Below are 21,356 nucleotides of genomic sequence, written 5' to 3' on the forward strand. Positions count from 1 at the left end.
ATGACTGAACAATTCTGCTTAAACTTAAATTCTCTTAATAGATTCACTGCCAATTTTTCTGATAGGGTCCTGCCATAAAGCCAAAAATCAAAATAAGATTCTGTGCTGTAGCCAGTTCTTCTAAACATGGGATCTGCTCCCTTTGTTTTTAAAATGCAGCCACGAAGCAGTCTTTGCACTTAAAACCTGATATGAACGCAACACATCTTGCAGTACTTAGTACTTATCTGTAAGATATCTGTAATGTGTTGTGAAAATAGTTTTTATTTTTATTGCAGAAATAGAAAGAATGAGGAAGTTAAAATCTGAAGGAAAATTAATCCTCTGTATATATGTCATACATATCCATCTCTAACCTAGTCACTGTGTTACTGCATGTGTCTGACTCTGCTTTAACTCTGTAACAATCTCAATTTTCTCCTGTGCAATTGTTAGAACTACAAGGTGAAGGAATTACAGTCTCAAGTGTGTGTCCTGAATGCTGACAGAGCAGATGCTTATCCTGCTGAGATACAGATATACATATATATATATATATATATGTATGTGTAAACACACACACATACTATCTTATCTATCTATCTATCTATATCTGTATGTAAAAAAGGTGAAACATAATAGCACCCAGATACTACAGATAGAAGTGGGTTTTAATGGTTTTGGGTGATGCATAGCCAAGAAGCAAAAAATAGCCTTTCAAAATAGTGTTTACTTAAATATATAAATACAAACAATGGATGAATACGAGGCAGAAACCACAAATTAAAATAACCAAAGCAACCCGAACCACAAACACCAGTGTTGTCAGAATAAATCTTTTGCATAGTAAATTTAAAGAAACTTACGTGCAAGGGGTTCCACTTCCCAGCCTGCCAGCACAGCACAAGGGAAAGGATAAACAAGCAGAGTAAGAGACAGGAGGAAGCAGTCTTTGAAGTTACTGGTTTAATTCAGACAGGACAGCCGAGGCTAATAACTTCTAAAAGCAAAGCAGACTAAAGTGTGCCTTCCAGGCAAAATTCAGCTCATGAATGCACTGTCTTTCATGATGGAGTGGCAGATTCTGGGCTCTGCCAGTGCATGGCTGAGCTCCCGAGTACATTCACAGATAGCAATTTTCTGGAGAACAATCCCATTCACTTTGGGGTCAGCCACATCAATATGCTCTCCTCTTTAAGGACAAAGTGTCCTGACTTTACATGATCTGCAAGGATTAGCTCTACCATCTGCACACAGGCCCTGTGTCTGCACAGCAATTGTAATGTATTTCTGGGGGTGACATCTTCCTGTCAAATGTACCACTGGCAGCAAGACACTAAAGTCTAGCACAAACAGTCTACTCTGGGAATACTAGAAAGAAAATACAGAGCTCTTTGCAGTACCTCATTAGTACCAAAACCCAGAAGAGGCTGTGATCAGTAATTTTGCCACTAGCAAACACAGCAGAATTTCATTTTATATTATTACTGCTAACACTTCCAGCTCTGAAATGAACATTTTGCTAACAACTACTATAAAGAAGAAAAACAGAACTGGCAGCCCCAAGAAAGCAGTTTACTTGTTGGGTTTCTTTAACCTGATTTCCCTAATGTAGTTTAGTTCAGTGTACTACACTGTAAAAAAGAAGTGCAGAAGCACATATAAAGACAATCACTATACAGAGTATTATTAACCTATCTGACAATCATTAGGAATGGGAAAAAGTTTCCAGGAAAGGAAAGAAGAGTTTATCTAAAACAAGATGTGTCTTCAGTAGCATGTTATGGATTAGAAAAAGAAGAAATGAACCCAAACAAAAAGTGACTTCTATTGATAATAGAAAAATAAAAATCATGAAACAGAACCGTGTTGTCTTACCTTGCCCTTTGAAATAGCTTTGTAGGCTGCCTTTATGATTAGGTAAGACCAAAAACAGTGCAGAATTTGAAGAACCATAAGCAGCACATTGAAGACCCACAAGGCAGGAAAATTGCCCAGAGCTTCATACAGTTCAAACAACGTTGTATTTAATATCCTAGAAAAAAAAAGGGACAGAAAAATAACAAAAATTTCCTTAAGCCAACAATCTCAAAGAAGTTATTTTTAAATCAGAATGACAAGCACTTAATTAGATGATATCCACACAGACAGTTGGTTTTCAAAGCAATAGTGACTTGGACTGAATCACACAGGTGTCTCCAGAGAGAAACAACATCAAAATGTTGCTTTCAATATTTAACTTGATTTGTAAACATTCCATACAGAAAACAAAGGTCCTCAGTGTGCATTTCTTCTCTTCATCTATACAGCTAGCAGGTGTTTGCTGACCCAAATAACACCTTCCCTGATTGATAACAAAAATTACTGGCCCCCATATTAGCCACTGTTTTGCACTAAATCCGATTTGCACACCACTTAGGTACAGCCAAGAGCGAGGCTTGGCAGTTACATCCAGGACAGGTGGGCAATGGACAGTGAGGGGTGGGAGACCTCATTGCAGCCTTCTGGTACTTAAAGGGGGCTTATAAAAACACGGGGATGAACTTTTTAGTAGGGCCTGTTGAGATAAAACAATGGCTAATGGTTTTAAGCTAAAAGAGGGTAGATTGAGACTAGATCTAAAGAAGAGGACTTTTACACTGAGAGTGGTAAAACACTGGAACAGATTACCCAGAGAGGCTGTAGACTCCCCATCCCTGCAAACATTCAAGGTCAGGTTGGACAGGGCTCTGAGCAATCTGATCTAGATGAAGATGTCCTTGCTTGTAGGGGGATAGAATATAAGCAAATCAAGATAGTGCAGGAAGTAATCTTACCCCTGAGGACTTGCAGCTGGGCCAATTATCAAAGATTAGGAACAGGCCTGACTTTAACAGGCCACAGCTGTAAGCAAGGAGAAGAAGAGTGCTATACAAGAGTGGGGTGGCTGTTGAGAAGGGAGCTGGAGTCAGTTGGCTGCTTTGTGAGAAAGAAAGAGTCAGTGCCCTGAGGAGCTGCCCAAGAGAAACACCAAGAAGGTATGAAACATTTGTGATAAGAAGACAACAGTATGGAACCCCTGCAATAAGATGACAACACCTGCTCATTGCAGGCAGGTTGTGCTGAATGACATTTAAAGATCCCTTGCAATCCAGATCATTCCATGACTCTAAGAAATGCAGGCAGTTCTACACATTTGAAATAAATTTTTGAGAATCAGCATTTCAGATGCAGGCAGTAAACTGATGTCATAATGAACTTCTGAAGCTTTGCTAATCCAGCACTAACTTTCTGCTCAGATACCCTGCCACAGCAGGTGATTTCAATCTATCTTAGCAAACAGCCTGACAGCAGAGTGGAGAACAGATGATAAAAACAACATCATTTTTAAAAACAAATAACGATCTAGGAATGGCTGTTAATTAGTGGAAAAAAATAAGGCAATATAAGGACTTGTCAAACGTCATCCACTTTCCCTGCTGATGCATAAATTCATTAAAAACTCGGCTGCCTTTCTGTTCTTTCTCCTGTTTTAGCTCGGCCATCCCCGCTGGCCGCTAGATGGCGCGTTCAGCCCGGCAGCTCCGGACCCCGCACGGGCGCACAGCCGCGCTCAGCTCCGCGCAGAAATTAGGGATACTCGTCTCATCCTTCTAAGAAACAACCGCATTTCCCACAGCTCTTTCCAGCAGCATCAAACCAATTAAAAAAACAAAAACAAAGTAGTACTAGTATGAAATATGTACAGACAACAAATTCAGAATACCACATTTAGTGGTAATGATACACACCCAATTGGCGTAACATCACTGATCACAAAGCAACCAGTGATTGCTCATACACTTGACTCAATACTGTGGGGGTACTTCATAGTACTTCTACCTTTTCATTTTTGCCTTCTTACAGAAGTTGAATGTTTTATAACCTTCCTAGACAGTGTTTTTACACTGTCTTCTGTTTATGGTGTGAGCACCAGAAAATGTTTTCCAGTTTGCAAAAACCCCATCACATTATTGCTTCTGTCAGGTGGAACTCTTCAGTCTCAGCTTTGTGCAATTTGTTCTGCCAGTGGCAGCTATATTTGTCACAGTAACACGCCACTTTACAGTTCAAGGGGACACTCTCATCACATCAAAACAGATGTGGAGTCAGCATGGTTCAACTTCACCAGTGCTTACTGCAGTTCTAACCATTACATCAAATTCAAACTTGAAATCAACAACTCCTGTATATAAAGTTACCATTGTTTACACTCAACTGTCTCTATGTCTAAAACTTCAAATGCCACAGAATTGTAACTGAAGCTTCTGCAGGTTTCTGTTTATATTTTATTAACTGGACCAAATTCATCTCTGGGGACTTCCACAGAAGTCAAGTAAAAAAAGCAGCATTAGAGATGAGTTAGTCCACTCTGGCAGAAGTCAGGAAGAAAGCAAAAAGAGTGCTTCTGGTATCAAAAACCCATGTCCCATGTGCAAATGACTCATATATTGTGTATCAGATAGGGAAATAAGCCTCAATGAAAAAGCAGACTGCTTTCTAATCTGTTGTATCTGGCAAACTAAGGACAAGACTGGAATTCTCCATTAAAGCTGCAAAAAGGATCTCATTAATTGGCCATCAATGCTAACAGGGGGTTCAGTGGTCTGACGTGCAGGCTAGGTGTTCATGTTGAACTAAGGCTATGTCCAAGCACCTACAGAGCAGAAGCTGAGTGAAAAATACAGAAAATTACAGAAAAAATAGACATGAGCAAATAAACTCTCAAAATAAATAAATTATTTCATATTAAAAGTCTGAAATGGGGAAAAATTATTAAGGTTATGAGTCAGAATATATGGAGAAATTCTGCTTGCAGAGAATGAGGAAGAAGGGGAGGAAAGATAGGTTAGACCACTTTCCATGAATTTCACTGCTTCAAGTATTCAATGGAAGCATTTTAATCAACTACACAAGTAATAGGGACTGGAAATAGCAGCACAAAAATAGATGGAGGAGAAAGTGCCTATGAGATGCATATGCAAATAAATATTGGATTCAAATAGTCAGAAAAGCACTTAAATCTGTAAACACACTTTTCAAAGCTCTCCAGTGATTAAATCCCAGCTTTTCATAATGAATGGTGGAAACTTCGATTCTTGGGTATCTGACTTGAAACAGCTGGACTTGATCTCACAGGGGAAAATTACCTTAAGCTGCAAGTGCTCTACCTTTCTGAAAACTTTTGCCAGCATTTCTCAGATCTTTGCAATTTGCAACTAAATGTTAGCTTCGGCTTTTGAAAATAATTTCTGTACTGTTTGTTTTCTGAGCCCCTGGAAGACTTTGACAGCTGGAGAACACAACACAATTTCATAGAAGGTATTCTTCCCTGGTTAAATGAATTCCAAGGAGGGTTGTGCACCTGGCTGTGTGAAGCACTCAGTTTAGCATCTTGAATTAAGCAGTATGGCTGATGAAAGCAAATAAAAATAAATTCACCACTTAAGATCCAATCTACTCTTACAGAAATTTGTGGTATTTTTTCAGGAATGCTGCCACAATATCTGAGCCACTGGGAGAGATAATCCTGTACTTACTGTACTACCACTCCAATTATCAGAATAAAATGAACACATTTTCATCAACTACTAAACAATCACCTGCAACACACCAACAGTAACACAGATTTTTGGTCTAGTCTCTAGCTCTTTATCTAGCCAGCAAAGCAGTACTTGGGACACTAGAGGTAACAGATCCACACTGACTCATGAACATTACACTCCCCTCCCACAACTTAGTGGGCCCAAATCCAGGCCCTTGGGTGTCAGCTACTAATTCTTGGCAAATTGATTCCTTGTCTTGCACCAAGGATGAAAGGAAAACCTGGAGATGAAGGGAGATAAATAAAGAGAGGAATGGGTGGAAGAGTAAAGTCCTTATCTATATTGTCTGAGACCTGATAAAAGCATTCTATGTTTGCTTCTGAAAGGATCCTGAGAGAAACAAAAAGAGCTGAAAAGGAGGATCATGTGGAAGGAGCAGGTATTCTTCCAGACAAGCAAGAAATTAGTGATAAACTCTGTTTGCAGAATGATGCATAGCAGCATGATGGGCACTATTATCACATCCAGTGGGAGCAGAAACTGTGCAGCTGAAATTAGTGCAACTGCAAGTTGCCTTCCCTTCTGCAGCACTACCCAGTGCCCAATATTCTGCTGCAACATGCTGAATCAAAGTCACTTTGATAACACAGCACAATAGATGGGAGTCTCAGATATGACCAAGGACAGCACGATACAATACCAGCTTGTCTAAATAATTCAGAATAAATGTCTTTATCCCCATTATGTGTGTATTAGACAACAGTATTCTATATTGCAGTGTAACACCTGTATTGGGACACCTTTCAATACTGCATGCATTACCAAGAAAATATGTAATTACATTTATGTAATTATGTAGTTACATTAATTATCCCATTTAGTGCAAGTAACTCAACAGTGCTCCTACCAGCAATGCTTCAAAGTTTCTGCCCCTTTTTAAAATTTTTCCTTTAAAAAACCAAACATTTGCACCAAAACATAGTCATTTATTCTTCATTATATGTGGTAAAAGTGACTATGACCAGAGAATAAAGAGTCAGGAGTTCTAAATTGTGAATTTATCTGTTATATTAACTTATGTGATCTAAGAAATTCTCAAATTTCTTTACACAGTTCATTTTTTGTTAAAGATGTGCACAGAGTATTGGCACACCTTGTTGGCCACATAAAGATGAGTTATTAGCTTGATAAAACACTTCTTTAACTGATGCCACAAAAGTGAAAGGTAGAAAAAAATGTCACTGAGATTGACAGACAGATGAAGAGCAGTGGAGTGTGAGAGTACATGTATGTGCACATGTTGATCAGCCACAGGATGATAAATCAGACACTTTCATCAGTGGTCAAGATTCATCTCTAGGATTAAGACCTTGATTGAAATCTGACAGGACTTCATATCCCAGGCTGTCCTCGTTACTTTTAAGGCCAGTGCTACACAACAGACCTTACACACAGATGTTTCTGCATGAGATTTCAAATGAACTAAACAGCTTTCTACCTGAGAAGTATATGGAATCATACACAAAACAGTCATCAAATTGAGGAAACTTTGGTTTGCAGCACTCCATGTACTGGAGTCCTCAGGCTGCAGTGCAGCTAAATATTTAATTATAGCAAATTCAGTACATTAAGGGCTACACTGCCAAGTTTTTCATCTGAGTTTCAGCTTGGCCAGCTGCTGTGTCTATATCACTGTTCTGCTTCTTGGTTTTTGCTGAGTGGGAGAACAAGCTTGTTTCCCTTTCCAGATCCTGCTGTCTCTTACATTTTCAGCCCTCCAGAGTATCAGTGCATGGCAAATACAAGAGAAGTAGCAGAAACCCACTGTGAACAGAGAACAGTCAGATGAACCAGTCACCCACACAGAAGCAATGAAGCAGGGAAAGGACTGGAAGAGAGAGAGAAATGATCTTTCAACAGCATCTCAGACTGATTCATCAGATTGTTTGGTTGGTGATGCTCATTACCCTCCTTCTTTTAGAGAGCTGATGAAAGATCTCTGCAAAATGCAGAGACAGAAAGAATATAACCTATTGAGTCAGTATTCAGAGCAATGTCAAATCCACACACTTCAGTTTTATCAGTGAGGTCAGCTCCACACAGCATTCTGCTCACCCACAGCAGCCCCACATCAGGGATCTCCTGACAGGGTACCAATACATGCCCAGCTGCTGTGGGCTGGGTGGCTCCTGTCCTAATGCCAGTCAGGAACAATATGTCTTTGCAGAAATTACAGCCCTGCCACTGAGACTGTGTTATTTTAAGTCCTGTGTGCAGATCAATAGGATTTCCAATTACTTAACTAAAATGATGGAGCAGGCAGGAAATTATTCATGTTTGATGTACTGTAGAAGAGACCTGACCTAGCTGTCACTGTCCTGGTTTCAGCTGTGCTTTTCACTCAATTCCTTCTCATCAGCAGTTACTGCCCATTAGCTGATTTTGCAGCCACTGGTATGAATAGCAGCATTTACACTCTTGAGGATAGAAAAAAAAAAGATACAAGGTCATAGGCACTTTCACAGTCCAAACTCAAACCTCAGGAGAGTCCTTCACAGACATCAGGTTATGGAGAGAACTCAAGTTTCCTAGCAGAATGTAATTATACACAGCAAGATGTTGTATCAGTAATGTGTTATGACAAAATGCTTGTGTAAAGGCCCATGATAATAACTCACAGGTACTGAAGAACTGTGTTATGCTAAGAATTACTCTTCCAAATCTGAAAATCTTCAGGCACCTATAAAACTTTTATATGAGCAACAGAGAACACATATCAAGATCCATTTTCCTGGAGTGCATGTTATTCTCCAAAGAGGAAAAGCATTTGTTGTAAATTATATAGTTTCCAATCTTTGCAAAACAGAGTATCAGATTATAAAAAAGCCATCCTCCTGCCCCTTTCTGTTGAGTAAAACTAAGTGCAGTTGTGCTAAACTATATGCAACATCAGTGTCTGTGAAATCATCTCTAAACAGTTTTCAGTTTAATCCAATTTTCTTAATAATTATTTATTCTTCCAGAGATATTATGGGTCAAGCTCTGCCATTGTGCAGCCCCAATGAAAGCTATGGAATGTGCTCATTTACATGGGCCTGGGTTTCTCCCAGGGTGCTCAGCCACCATGAGCCCCTCCCAGCTGAACACAAATGAGATTCCAGCCCCATCAGGGCTGTTGATCATGGAGTTCAAAAGTCATTGACTGTTTCAAGCTTCTAAGTTAACTTACTCTCCTGCTTTTGCACAGCTATGATTTTTACATCCCACATCTGTCAGAAGCTTGCAGTAGCATTGTTCTGCTTTTGTATTGACTCTGTAGCACCACAAAATACGTGTCAGTAACAGCAACAGCAAACCCTGGTGCTAAAGATATCTCTAAGAGAAAAGGGGCTGAGAATAGGCAGAATGTCTGCACAAGTTCAAACTACCTACCTGAGCTGATTTAAAAGTGGCTAAGACGTCTGGCCACAAGAAAAACAACCATGCTGCTTCCCTTGCCCTGACACATTTATGGCAGAATAATTCTGAGCAAGAGAAGTGCCGCTGCACAGGTGTCTGTCCTGTTTCCAATTGGTGCACAGGTTTTAGATAGGACATTTTTCTTAATTAAAAAAAAAGTAAGAACACTAACTGAATAGGCTATCCTTGACAACAGAAAGCATTATTATAGCCACAGAGTACAGTCTGTAGAAACTAAAAATAAGAATGGGTTTGGAAGTCTGATGAAATCTTTTTTCATATAATTTTTTCCTGCTATGATCACATGAAAATTTTTAAAACGGCAACTCTGAGCAAATGCCACATTTTGTTATTTACATTGCAAGCCCATAATGGTGACTGACACCTCTAACCTTTCCATTTCTTATAGCTTCCCTGTAAATAGCTGGATTAGTATTAACCTGTACTCCAAAGATTTCACCCTTGCTTCTTGTAAAACTCCAGAGGCCTGAGTTCACAAATGCAGTAAAAAATTGGAGGAAATAAAATAACTAGGCATTAGAAAGGATAACATCTGATAATGTTCAGTCAGAAGCAGATGGGATGACAACACTATACTAACTTTAACACTGCTAAAGATCTGAGACAAGAGTTCTGAGTAAATTTATAGAGACTTAGTTAATTAAACCTTCTTTTTTATCCACAAATTGAAGTCTATGAGTTCTTTGAATATACTATTGTTAGTTTGCCAAAACCTTGTTATCAAATGCTCTTGATAAACGGATTGATTATAAGTTGCCTGCTGAAACTACAAACAGACCGAAATGTAAGCACATCAGATAATTTTTGCTAGTTCTACAGCATCCAATCAATGACAGTATGAATAGCATCAGGAATCAAGTATCAAAATCATAATTTATTCTTTCAGTATCTGCTACCCACAAGCAACATGTGAATATGACTGTGCTCTGGTTTAGACAATATTCTGAGCAAAATGAGCTTGAGACAGTGTCAGAAGAGATCATCTTAACAGAAAAGTTATTTTATTATCCTAGCTAGGCTAGAAAGGTTTACAATCCAACAAGAGTAACTAAAACCATTGCTAAGCAATTGTGTTCATTCAGAGTGCAGGCAAGGTGTGGGCAGCTGGGACTCATCTAGCTACCTGAATTCTCACTATGTGAAGAACCTGACCAGGACTCTGCTTTAATCACTGTCTATGCATTGCTCTGGCACTGTAGGATGCTTTGAAGGGTAGGTTGGAGCTTTCTGTTCCACCAGCACGTTCAGAGGAGTGAGGCAGAGAGACTCTGCTGGGGTCCACATGCTGTCCTCCCACACAGCGCACGTACTCCAAGGGCCAGTCAGGAGACAGCGTGCCAGAAAAGAAAACCAGCATGAAAGGCAACAATTCAGCTTCACCGCTTGTTAAGCGCTGTACAAACCCAGCCAATATCAGCTACAGAACAAAACTAGGAAAAAGAGAGGGTCAGAAAATCTTTGTAGCAGCTGCTTCTTATGGGGGTTCTGCACTGCCCTGTTTGCTCAGAGAGAAGCAGATTCCAGGATAAATGAAGGGACAGAGAGCAGTGCAAACTGGCAGTCCTGTCTCACTGTCTGGAACACAGAGTGTGTGTGCACTAAGGACAGGGCTATGCCCCACAGTGGCGCTCAGCCAGCGGTGGCACTCAGGAGGAGCTGCTCTGCCAGTCATGCAGAGAGGACTGCAGCTCTGGCAATGAGCAACTGGGGTTCATTAGAGATCACCACGCTGAACAGAAGTTAACTGTAACTCATGAAGAATCACACCAGGCCTGTCTGCTTCATGCAGATACTCACTGCCATGTAAAGGCAATTAGATATCAGCCATGAGCCAGACTGTGTGTACTGTCATGAACAAGCTTCAAAAATGAAAGAATAGCAAGGAACAAAGTTTTTTTCTGAGGATTGGCTGACCCATACTTATAAAAGGTACATTGGCACCAAAATCTCATTTAGAAGCCACACACTGCAGTTGATGAGGAGACACACCTGAAACAGCTTTGAATTTTAACAGTGAGAATTACTGGTTTCCATTTTTTTCCCCCAGAATATTTCCAAACAGACTCACAAAAAAAAAAAAAGATCCAGCTAAGATGTACCTACTGGCATGAAACAAGACTATACCAACTAATCAAAGTAGTTGACTGTCCATCTTCACAGCTTTTAATGTGATACAGCTCTGGACACTGACAGTGTACAAAGAGATCAAGAACAGAAGGGCATAGTAAGGACTACCTGGATTATACCAAATTTGCCTAGATGAGAACTTGTAGGACAGCATATGCAGAACATGACCTCTGCTCTTTATAATCTGCTTCAATCAGGCTTTCATTTTATCTGCACGTTAAGGCACTATTTTGTATTTCTCAGTGCATGCGTGTAATACGAGCATGCTGAGAACTCACAGGTCAGCCCATGAATGCCAATGCTGTTTGCTTGTGTCCTTGTCTTTTGACAGCAGTACTTGTCAGCAACACTTTCCTGAAACACAGATTCTTACCTCCCAGACAATATAACTCATTATAAATGTAATCAAAAGAAGTTAAAAACTCCAGAAAATCACATGCTAGTAACTAGTCAGAGCAATTTGAAAGAGTCTCAATTTAACTGGTTTGGTGCCTTAACCTGGTAAATAAATATAAGTAACTGCTTTACCCAGCCTGATTAGATTAGCCAAGGGCTTGTATAATTTATATTAACTTTTGGTTGATATTGCTTTCATTCTCCCTACAATCCTGGTTCACCTGAGAAGGCACCATGTTCCTCCTGACTCATGGAGAGTTGTGTTCTATGTTGTAATTTGCTAGAACAGTGATTATGTGCAAGTGGGAGAATTTCACAAGCAAAATGTCTTGTCAGTGAAAATAGCAGCTTTACTCCTACATTCACTTAGCAGCAGGAGGCAGAAAGTATCCTGGGGTTCTTGAATTATTGCTGAAATGAACTCCAGATGCCTGCAGAAAGACTGCTAAATATATACCTAATTGCCAGTTTCTTTTGTCTTAGCCCTGCTGTTAAACACCCTTCAAACAACAGCATTTGATACGTTCTGAATTCTCCATGAGCCCCTCTATGCACAAAGAAGTGCCCTTGTGCCAAGGGGCAGCACAGCAGGGCCTGGGCAGTGACGTCCCTGCCAGCCTGTCTGGGGCATTCACCTTCCTGCATGGGGGAAGTTTTCTTACAGCCTTGCTTTTACATTACATGCACACTGATTTTATACCTCTCAGCCTTTATGCTAGCAAAATTTGCATATTTATGTAATATTAATCAGGCACCAAATTTTGCTATTTTGAATTTTCAGCAAAGGAGAGCAAAGCTATACTTCCTGGCCTGCTGCCACTCCAGTGAGTCATCTTTGCTGACATGCAAACTAATAGAGCTCAAGATTTAGAACTGCTGTTACATAGAGGAAAAGGATTTGGGAGACACAAGCTCATGTATGCCATGGCTCATTCCTGCCAACTCTGACTCCCACATGCATTGCCTACAGTACAGCTAGAACAATGAATCTGCCTCTGGCTTTATCTAAGGGTAGCCATCAGGAAGAGATGCACAGAATATTCTGAGCTGGAAGGGACCCACAAGGATCATCGAGTCCAACTCTTAAGTTTATGGCCCATACAGGGATTGACAAACATCAAGGCTTTGGTCTGGAAATAAAAGGGTCTTAAAAAATCAAATATTTTTTTTACACCACACTAAACTATTTGCATATTCAGATAAATGAATGTATTTTTCATTGATTCAGGGATACACTGGTTTGGGCTTGCACAGACTTAGTTTTCTTCATGGTAGGTAGCATAGGGCTATATCCTGGATTTGTGCAGGAAACAGTGTTGGTAATTTCAGGATGTTTCTGTTATTGCTGAGCAGTGCTCTCACAGAGCAAAAGCATTTTCTGCTCCTCACACAGCCCTCTGTGAGGAGAATGGGGTGCACAAGGAGTTGGAAGGGGACACAGCTGGGACAGCTGCCCCCAGGGATACTCCACACCATGTGGTGTCGTGCTCAGCATACAAATCTGGGGGAAGAAGGGGGAAGGGATCATGTTTAGAGTGTCAGTGTTTGCATTTCACAGGTCACCATTACAAATAGAGCCCTGCTGTCCTGGAGATGGCTGAACACCTGCCAGCCCACAGGAAGTGGTGGATGAACGCCTTGTTCAGCTTTGCTTGTGTGCACAGCCCTTGCCTTAACCTATTGAACTGGTTTTATCTCAGCTCATGAGTTCTCTCCCTTCTACCCTCCTGATTCTCTCCCCCATCTCACTGGTGGGAAGGGAGTGAGCAGCTTCCTGGGGCTTTGTTGGCAGCTGGGGTTAAGCATGACAAGGCAGAGGGATCACCAGGGTCCCCGCTCTGGTTGTGACAGGGAGCACACTGCACACTGCCAGCTGCTGCACTCCTGTCAATGGACAAGCCCTGGCTCACTCTTCTTTACACTCTCCCTTCATGAATTTCTATATTGATAATACCCATTTTGAGCTTTCTCTTTTCTGTGCTAAACCATCCTGCCTGTCTCACCCTCTCTTCCTGTGAGAGGTGCCCCAGTCCCCAGATCAGTCTCAGTGACTGCTGCTGGGCTGTCTCCAGTAGCTTTGTGCCTCTCTGCTGCTGGGAGGCCAGAGCTGGACAGTGCTCTGCATGTGGCCTCAGCAGGGCTGGCAGAAAGGCAGGGTCCCCTGTCTGAGCCCACTGCCCACCCCCTCCTAAGGCAGCCCAGGGCTCCAGCAGCCTTTGTTACCACGAGGGCACAGAACTGGCTCATGTTCACCCCAGTGCCCACTGGAACCCCCAGTTCCTGTGGTGCAAGGCTGCTTTCCTGGTGATCAGCCCCCAGAAAATACTGCTGCAGGGCTCTGCACAGCTTTTGCTGAACTTCTGAGGCTCCTGTTTGCTGTATCTGCAGCCTTTTGAGGCTCCTTCCCTTTGGATGGCAGCACAACCCTGTGGTGTATCAGCCATTCCTCACAGGTGGAACATGCAAACTTGCTGAGGGTGCACTCTGCCCACTAATCCAGTAATTATGTAATTACAAGCCAGTAATTTCATCATAGAAGGTTATCAGGTTGGCCAAGTATGATTTCCCCTTTGCAAACCCATCCAGTCCTCACCTGACTGAGCCCTCCCTTAAGCACAGTCATATACTGCAGTCTCCAGCAGCAGAAATTCACTGGTGAAATTGGGTCCCCCCTCCATTTCTCAATATAAAATGGAAAGTAGAGGTCAGGTGAAATCCTATGAGCAGGAATGCCACCATTTTTCCTATATGACATCATGGAAGTAGAAAAACCAGCTTATTTCATTTACAGAAATTCAGTGAATGGCCCAGTTGGCTTCAAGGAAGGACTGAGGAAGGGAAGCAAAACTGTTTAAGAAAGAAAAAAATGCTCCTCAAAGAAAATAGCAAATGTTTCTAAACATGCAGTTTGTGTGTCTATCCATTTTAATGTTTGTCATGTTTGTTCACCAACTCACAACACAGTAGGGACCAGGAATTATGACAATATCTTTGGAGCCATCAAACACTAAATGAGACTTCTACATTGTAGGGTTAAGCAGAGCTGATGACACAGCTCCCTAAGGGCATCTTGCTCTTACCCTGTTTGCATTAACAAAACCTCAAAGAGGTATCATTAGTGAGGTTTGGAAAGGAAATTGGAGCAGGGAGGTTGACATTGGCATCTGTAAATCCTCTGCATATAAGGAGCTCGGTGGTAATCTAAACAAACTCTACAAAGGGTACAATCTCTGCCATTCTTGCTGCTTCCCAAAAACAAAACTGTCATTTTTAATTTTCTGATGCAATGAACGACCTCTCTTACTTGCCTAGAAATACAGGTATCTGTGCTAGTTCTGTTTATAAAAAAGAAAAGATTGAGGAAAGAGCCAAGGCCAACACCTTCTCTCAGCCCTCCTCATATATAGTGCACAGGATGCAGAAAAACTTTAATGCATTTTTACAATGAAGTACCTCCATGTGTTTTCTAATTAGCCATCTGCCCCCTGGATCAGAAGATCCCAGCTACAGAACCAAACATCTGTGCTCAGCCTGTGTGCATGCATGTCTGTGTATCCACAAGAGTGTGAGCACATGCAAGCAGTTGACTGTCTGGGAAGATGTGAGACTGCAGTAAGAGCTGTGTAATTTCACACAAACCTAGACAGAAGTGTTACACAGCTGCCCCAAGAACCCCAATTCAAAGGAGAGGCGGAAAAGGAGAGTCTGCAGTATCTCAATCTGCATGACAACAACATCCTTATAGCAGGTCAGATTTTACTTATTACACTGTGTTTTCTTTAGGCTGAAAGAATGCTAGAATATTGCTAGAATATTCTCAGTGCATGAAGCATGCACTGAGAATATTCTAGCTTCAAGCTTAGCTGCTGGTCGGGTTTTTTGGTGACTAATATTTTCATTTTCCTCTCCTTTCTTGCCAATACAGCCAGCCACCTGCTAGTCTGAAGCTATGCTGTCTCCAGCCCACTTCCAGCAGAAAAGCAGCAGAAGGCCCAGATGTTTCTCATCTAGTTTCTCATCTAGTTTACACAGTAAACACAATGGCACTCTAGCAAACAGGCTGTTCCAGCACCTGGTTATGTCTGAAACTCTTCCCTGGTGCTTTGGGAAACAGAGTAACAGTAATGAATCGTTTTCAATTATAACATAGTTATTTACAAGCTTGTTTGGTGCCTAGAGCTTGAGGAAAACAATGTCCTTACTCACCATAAGGGATATATGCCAAGCCTACTGACAATGAAGACAACGGCAAATGTAAGGAACAGAAGGTCACTCAGTTTTTGACACTTGCAATAGTTTGCCATTTTGGCAGCCTGCAAAAGAAAAAGATGTGTTTTTACTTCCATGAGGACAACTCAATTCTCTTGTACTGTGTATAAGTTGTAAGAAAAAGAAGAAATCAAATTTTTATGATATCGCTAACATTTTCACTGGGCCACCTGACAGTGATCTTGGAACTCCTCTCCACCAAGCAGCTGGAAATATCTTCTTCGGAATAAAAACCAAATCAGACTACATAAAACTAGAGTATGTATTTAATTTATTTCCCACTCAATTTCATTTTTGAGATTGTACAATTTCAGATTTGCAAAACTCTTCTAAACCTTTTATGGAACTCCAGTATGTTTACAGTATCTTTGTCCCCAACTTCTTTATCTGCTTATCTTCCACCTTTCCAGTATGCTCCACTGGCATTTTCAGCATCCATCTACCTTCCATGTACCCCATGCTCTCTGACCTTCTAGTAGCTGCTATATATAAACCTTGTCTCAATTCCTCCAGTACACCCCATGTACTGCATTTTTCTGAAGCATCTCTTCTTCCTTTTCTGCCTAAACAGAGTAGTTTCCACCTCAAATATTATACCCCTCCCCTTCAGGTATTTTTTCAAGGTTCTCTTTTCAGCTTCTGCTTTCTGACTTGTTGTCTTATGCTTATATTTACATGCTTTTCTCACTTGTCTTCATGCAATCTTCTGACTCTTTCCCAGTGAAGGACTCACTAATTCATTACTCCTCTCTGAAACTGTTCATTAAAACACTGATCTTCCCAGAAGTTTCTTTACCCTTTTCTTCCCTAAGAAAATGGTATATAGGGAAGGAAGCTTGTTTTAACATGTCCGTGCTGCTTCCACAGTGTTAATGCGTGCAAGCAGTTAATTATTACTTTAAAACAACATCTACCTTGAGACAGGGCCAGTCTTTCTTCATGTTTTCTGTCAAAGGTATCCAGAGAGTCCATTTAAGTCACTGGGAACTCTTTTGTGACCACCTAAGCCACTGGGAACCCTTTCAAAGCTCCTTTCTGAGGGGACCTGCATCCAGCTCCCAGTACCCCACAAGACACTTATGCAGGCTTTCCAGAGTACTAAGAGGGAGCAAAATTACTACAACCAGGCATACAGAATACACTTCTGAATGCAGAATTCAAACCAGAGAAAGAGATAATCTGGATGCCAAAACCAAACCTGCACTTTTGGATGTTACCCAATTTCTGCAATGTTCAACTGAAAACCTGAACATGAAGATTATTCCTCACTAAAGAAACCCAGTTAAGAAGCTCCCAGAATATAAGGAAAGCCATCACTGCTGTGAAGAAAACATAACCCTTCTGAATCAGTCCTATTTTCTAGAGGTTTGAAGCAGTTTGAAGGAAAAGAGAACACTTTGGTGCCAACATACAAAGCAGAAGCATTACTAACTTCCTTGCTTTTCAGATGATGGAAAATTCAGTCCAGGAATTCTGGATGTATTTCCATGGTGGCAGTCTAAAAAACTGGTTTCTTAGTGCATGAGGCTGATATTACTATAGCAACTTGTAGTAGTATCATGCCATTTCTCAAAAACAGTACAGCTACTGGGACATTGGTTCTCAAATAACAAATTACAATAATTCTACACATTATAGTGATAAGGAAAGACTAGAAAAAGGGGGAATGAATATGTTGTTGTTGGATGGAACTTGGCCACCCAGGACAATAGAACACAATTTTCTGAATTTAAAACCATGACTACAACTGAGGAACACAGCATTACAAATTCTTGAAAATCCTACTATGGCTCTTCCATACTTCCAGATACCTTAAGACTAGTGGGAAAAATATCACCTCCAGTATTCCCACCAATGCACACTAAATTTTGAAATGAGAATAATGAAAAATGGTGCTTTCCAGTGGATGTGTTTCATTACGACATAGATGGAAAGAGTCTAGTGGCCTCCAGAAACAGCTTTTCATTTTTACAAATATGTAATAGGTAACACAAGTCAGGTGCACAACTGACGCATCAAGGCAAGCCATTTAACCAACTTCTTTTGCAGTTTGATAGTTTTCCTCCTCTGCACTGACTTTCCCCTCAGTAATGTCAGCACTGTGCAAGAGTCCATCTCCTCTCATATGGCACCAGTGCTGTGACCCACTGCCCTAGCAGCATTTCCAGCCAAACCAGACTGAAAGAACTGACTAGAAAGACCACTCAAGTATGTGCCTCATGAGGAAGCATATCTGACCAATGTTTGCAACTAGTGAGAACACCAGCAATTCCTCTTTCTCTCAGTTAATGAACAGAGGGTAAAGTTTTAGCTAGCCTAGTACAGCTGCTCTCTAGTGTTTTTATAGTTCCACAGACACTGGTGTATCTAGAATAAACACCTTTAAGTAGCTCTTTCTGGTGGTGAGAAAAGAGGAATGAAGAAAGTTTAGGTGAAGTCACAGCTAGCTATACACATTGCTAAAACAGAAAAATAAACTTGCAAAGATGTGATTATTTTTATCCCAAAAAAATCCATATTCTCTTTTGGTCTCTATCTCAGGCAATCATGTGCTTTCTAGACCAAAAAAGTTTAAAAAATAAAGCCATATTTACAGCACTGCTGAATCAGAATGGCAGGATCTTGATTTTGCAATAGGTGACTCACGCAGTAAGCCTATGTTCTTGCATAACAGGTATCCTTGCAGGTACTTGAATAAAAAATAATTTCAGACAAAATAGTTATTAACTTTGGAGGAGAGTTCAGAGACAGCCAAATTCCAGCATGACCCAGAGCTCTCTAGCAACTGGTGCAGATAAAGGATGATAACATCTCTAAGCTGCCACTATGGAAGTTACAGACTATCTTGCCTTAAAAGAATTTCAATCATCCCTTCTTTTCCAAATACAGCTGCTGGTACTGGGATCCAGAGGCATGGGAACCTGCAAAGCCAGAGGTCAGCTCCCTGGCCATGCCCAAATAAGCCACTAAATTGTCCAACACTCTCTGCCCAGCAAAGCAGAGCAGAAACACACTGTGACACCTTGATCCTTTCAGAGACAGCGTCACTGCTCCACACACCATGTCACAGGGGTTAAGAACCAGGTGAGACACTTTCACTGCTTTCCAGATTTTGCAACTTCAGCTTTTGATTTTCCCATGCTGTATTTAGAATCTGCATGTAACCCTCCCTGGCATGCAATGCATTACCAGTCTCTGCTCTGTACAAGCAACATATCAAAGGAGAAACCAGTCTGAAATCAGAAATATGCGCTGCTACAAGTGCAAGATATTTAGGCAAGGAAATAGACTATATTAATCACCATTACCATCTTGAACTGGCTTAGGAAATACTTGTTCTGCATGGCAAAAAGGTTCTGCCTAGTGACAGGATGACATAGGAATGATCTCACCTCTAGGACAATATCAGCTGCATCATGGAGACACAAGATCAAGGTTCCCACTCGTGTCAGATTGGTCACGTATGAGAAGGTAATCAGGGTGACTGTTACAATGTGATGTGTAAACATGATTCCAAAGTCCTAGAGAAGCAGAAGCAAGGAAAAGACATAGAAAACAAAAAATACAATGAAGCAAACACTGACATTCTGTAGTCATATACAAAATTGGATGGTTGTTTCTTAAATTCAGCATTATATTTAAGTTATAAAAATATCTACTATATAAGTGTATTATACACCCTGCTCTATATTTCATTTAGATTGAATAAAATAATCATTGTATGTTACCCAAATGCAAAAAAATTATTGAAAGGTAGGTAATGACCACACTTCTCAGTTCATAGTAATTTAACCTAATAAAGTAAACATTTGCAGTTGAAGCTGCTTTGAAAAGGCATATGTACATGCAAATCAAACTCCACTGTAGTATCTATGCATCAACACATGATTATAACAATATGCATAACCAAGTGCCAAATAATTCCCCATTCAGAAGAGAGCAAATAGCTACAATGGAAAGTACCAGTACACTAGGACAGCAGGCACCTGCCAAGAACAACTGGGAGAATCCCAGATCCAGGCTTTTATTTGTTTGTTTTTAATCAAGGTGCTTTGTCTTCACACTGTAACAGGATCAGGAAAGTCTTCAAGTGAGCTGGAGCATCTCCTCCTAATTGGTTCCAATCCACTGTCTCCCAAATGATGCAGGCTAGCTGGTCTCCACACCAGTAACTCTCAGTCATTTGGCCACAAAGTAACTGTTACTATTGAAAAATCTGGGAGTGGAGGTGCTCCTAGAAGTAAAGTCACAGATACTCGCCATGAGGCAGATAAAGCAGAGGCCTGCCTGCCTGGCCTAGGTTCCCAGTCTGATTAATGAGAGAACAGGACCTAATGAGACTCTTCTCAGCAAGGCACTGAGTCAGTCAAAAATAATCTTCTTGGCATTTGCTGAACGACCTGCACAGCTTTGAGGAAGTGATATTAAAACCCTTAAGATTGCAGGCAACATTTAACTGGGAAGTTTCTCTATGCACCAGATGTAAAATCTGTTACACAGCTGCCAACAGATCCAGTGGCTCTCATGCCGAGCTGTCAGAAAGGAGAGAGATCCAGACAGTCAAAAGGAGCAGCTCCTTCAGGCAGCCTGCTCACCAAGTGTATTGGGAGGTGGAATTTGGCTTTCTGGTGGCTTTTGTTGGCCAGTCCTGCTGAGCTGTGGTAGTCTTCAGCTAAGTGGCCCACAACAGAGAAAACCAAAACTGTGCCTTCAGAGGGGCAGCACCTGGTTTGCAAAGGAGCTGGAGGTACCTGTGTCGGGCAGGAGGGCTCTATGGAAAGTGCCACGAGCTCCAGTTAACACAGGGGCAGCTCTGGAAAAGCAGCAGCTCCAGCCCCTGACTGCACTGTCTGCTCAGTCCTGAGAAGCATTTCCTGCACAGTGTGCCCACAGCTCTCTTTGGGAAGGCAGCAGGCACACTGGTTTTAGGGATGTGCTGTGCCACTGCCTCCCAGTGCCAGCACCTGCCTTCCCTGCAGTCCATGGAAAAGCCTGCACCTTGGGCAGTCTCACTAAATGAGGAGGGACAGGACCTGCTCCCAGCCCATCATTATGTTTAATGCTATCAGGTGCTACAAGATCCTATTTCCTACTCCTCAGTAGGCACCACCAGTACCTCTAACACAGACAGAAGAAAGATACAATTAAAGGCTGTCTCCCTTTCTGAGTGTCCTGAGGGAAAACAAGGGTTTGGCATCTCAGTCATTTCAGGAACTATGAAACACACATACAAAGACCATTTCACCACTTCACAATAATAAAACCAGCAAAGTACCTACCTTATTCCATGGGATTACAAGTAAGCTACTATTATTGCCCTGTGGCCATACTGCAGTCTAGCTCTTTACCTCCTTCACCTGCAGGCACTATGGCACTGTTCTTAATTTCCCTTCCAAATGCAATTATGTTAGCACATAGGAAGTCTTAATGGGGCAAAAAGTCAAGTAGAAAATCTCCCTTGTTTTCACAGCTGACACATTCATGTTCTACAAATACTAGATTTCTAGTCCCTCTTGGATATTCTTCAAGGCATTCCCGACA

The 21,356-nt window shown here is 41.2% G+C and overlaps 1 protein-coding gene across 2 annotated transcripts in view; it reads right to left on the reverse strand.

Annotated features, from left to right (window-relative positions):
* The window catches only part of CERS6 (ceramide synthase 6), a 91,339-nt gene that overhangs the window by 2,109 nt on the left and 67,874 nt on the right, over positions 1-21,356 (reverse strand). The window contains exons 7-10 of one of the 2 annotated variants that reach the window (XM_058809604.1): positions 19,208-19,336; positions 15,753-15,859; positions 1,858-2,014; positions 846-869 (exon numbers count right to left, since the gene is read on the reverse strand). In XM_058809604.1, coding sequence (XP_058665587.1) covers positions 846-869; positions 1,858-2,014; positions 15,753-15,859; positions 19,208-19,336 — 417 coding nt within the window. The remainder of the gene's footprint in view (positions 1-845; positions 870-1,857; positions 2,015-15,752; positions 15,860-19,207; positions 19,337-21,356) is intronic. The other variant, XM_058809605.1, reaches the window with a different exon arrangement.

The sequence above is a fragment of the Ammospiza caudacuta genome, chromosome 8 (genome assembly GCF_027887145.1).
Source record: "Ammospiza caudacuta isolate bAmmCau1 chromosome 8, bAmmCau1.pri, whole genome shotgun sequence".
Taxonomy (NCBI): domain Eukaryota; kingdom Metazoa; phylum Chordata; class Aves; order Passeriformes; family Passerellidae; genus Ammospiza; species Ammospiza caudacuta.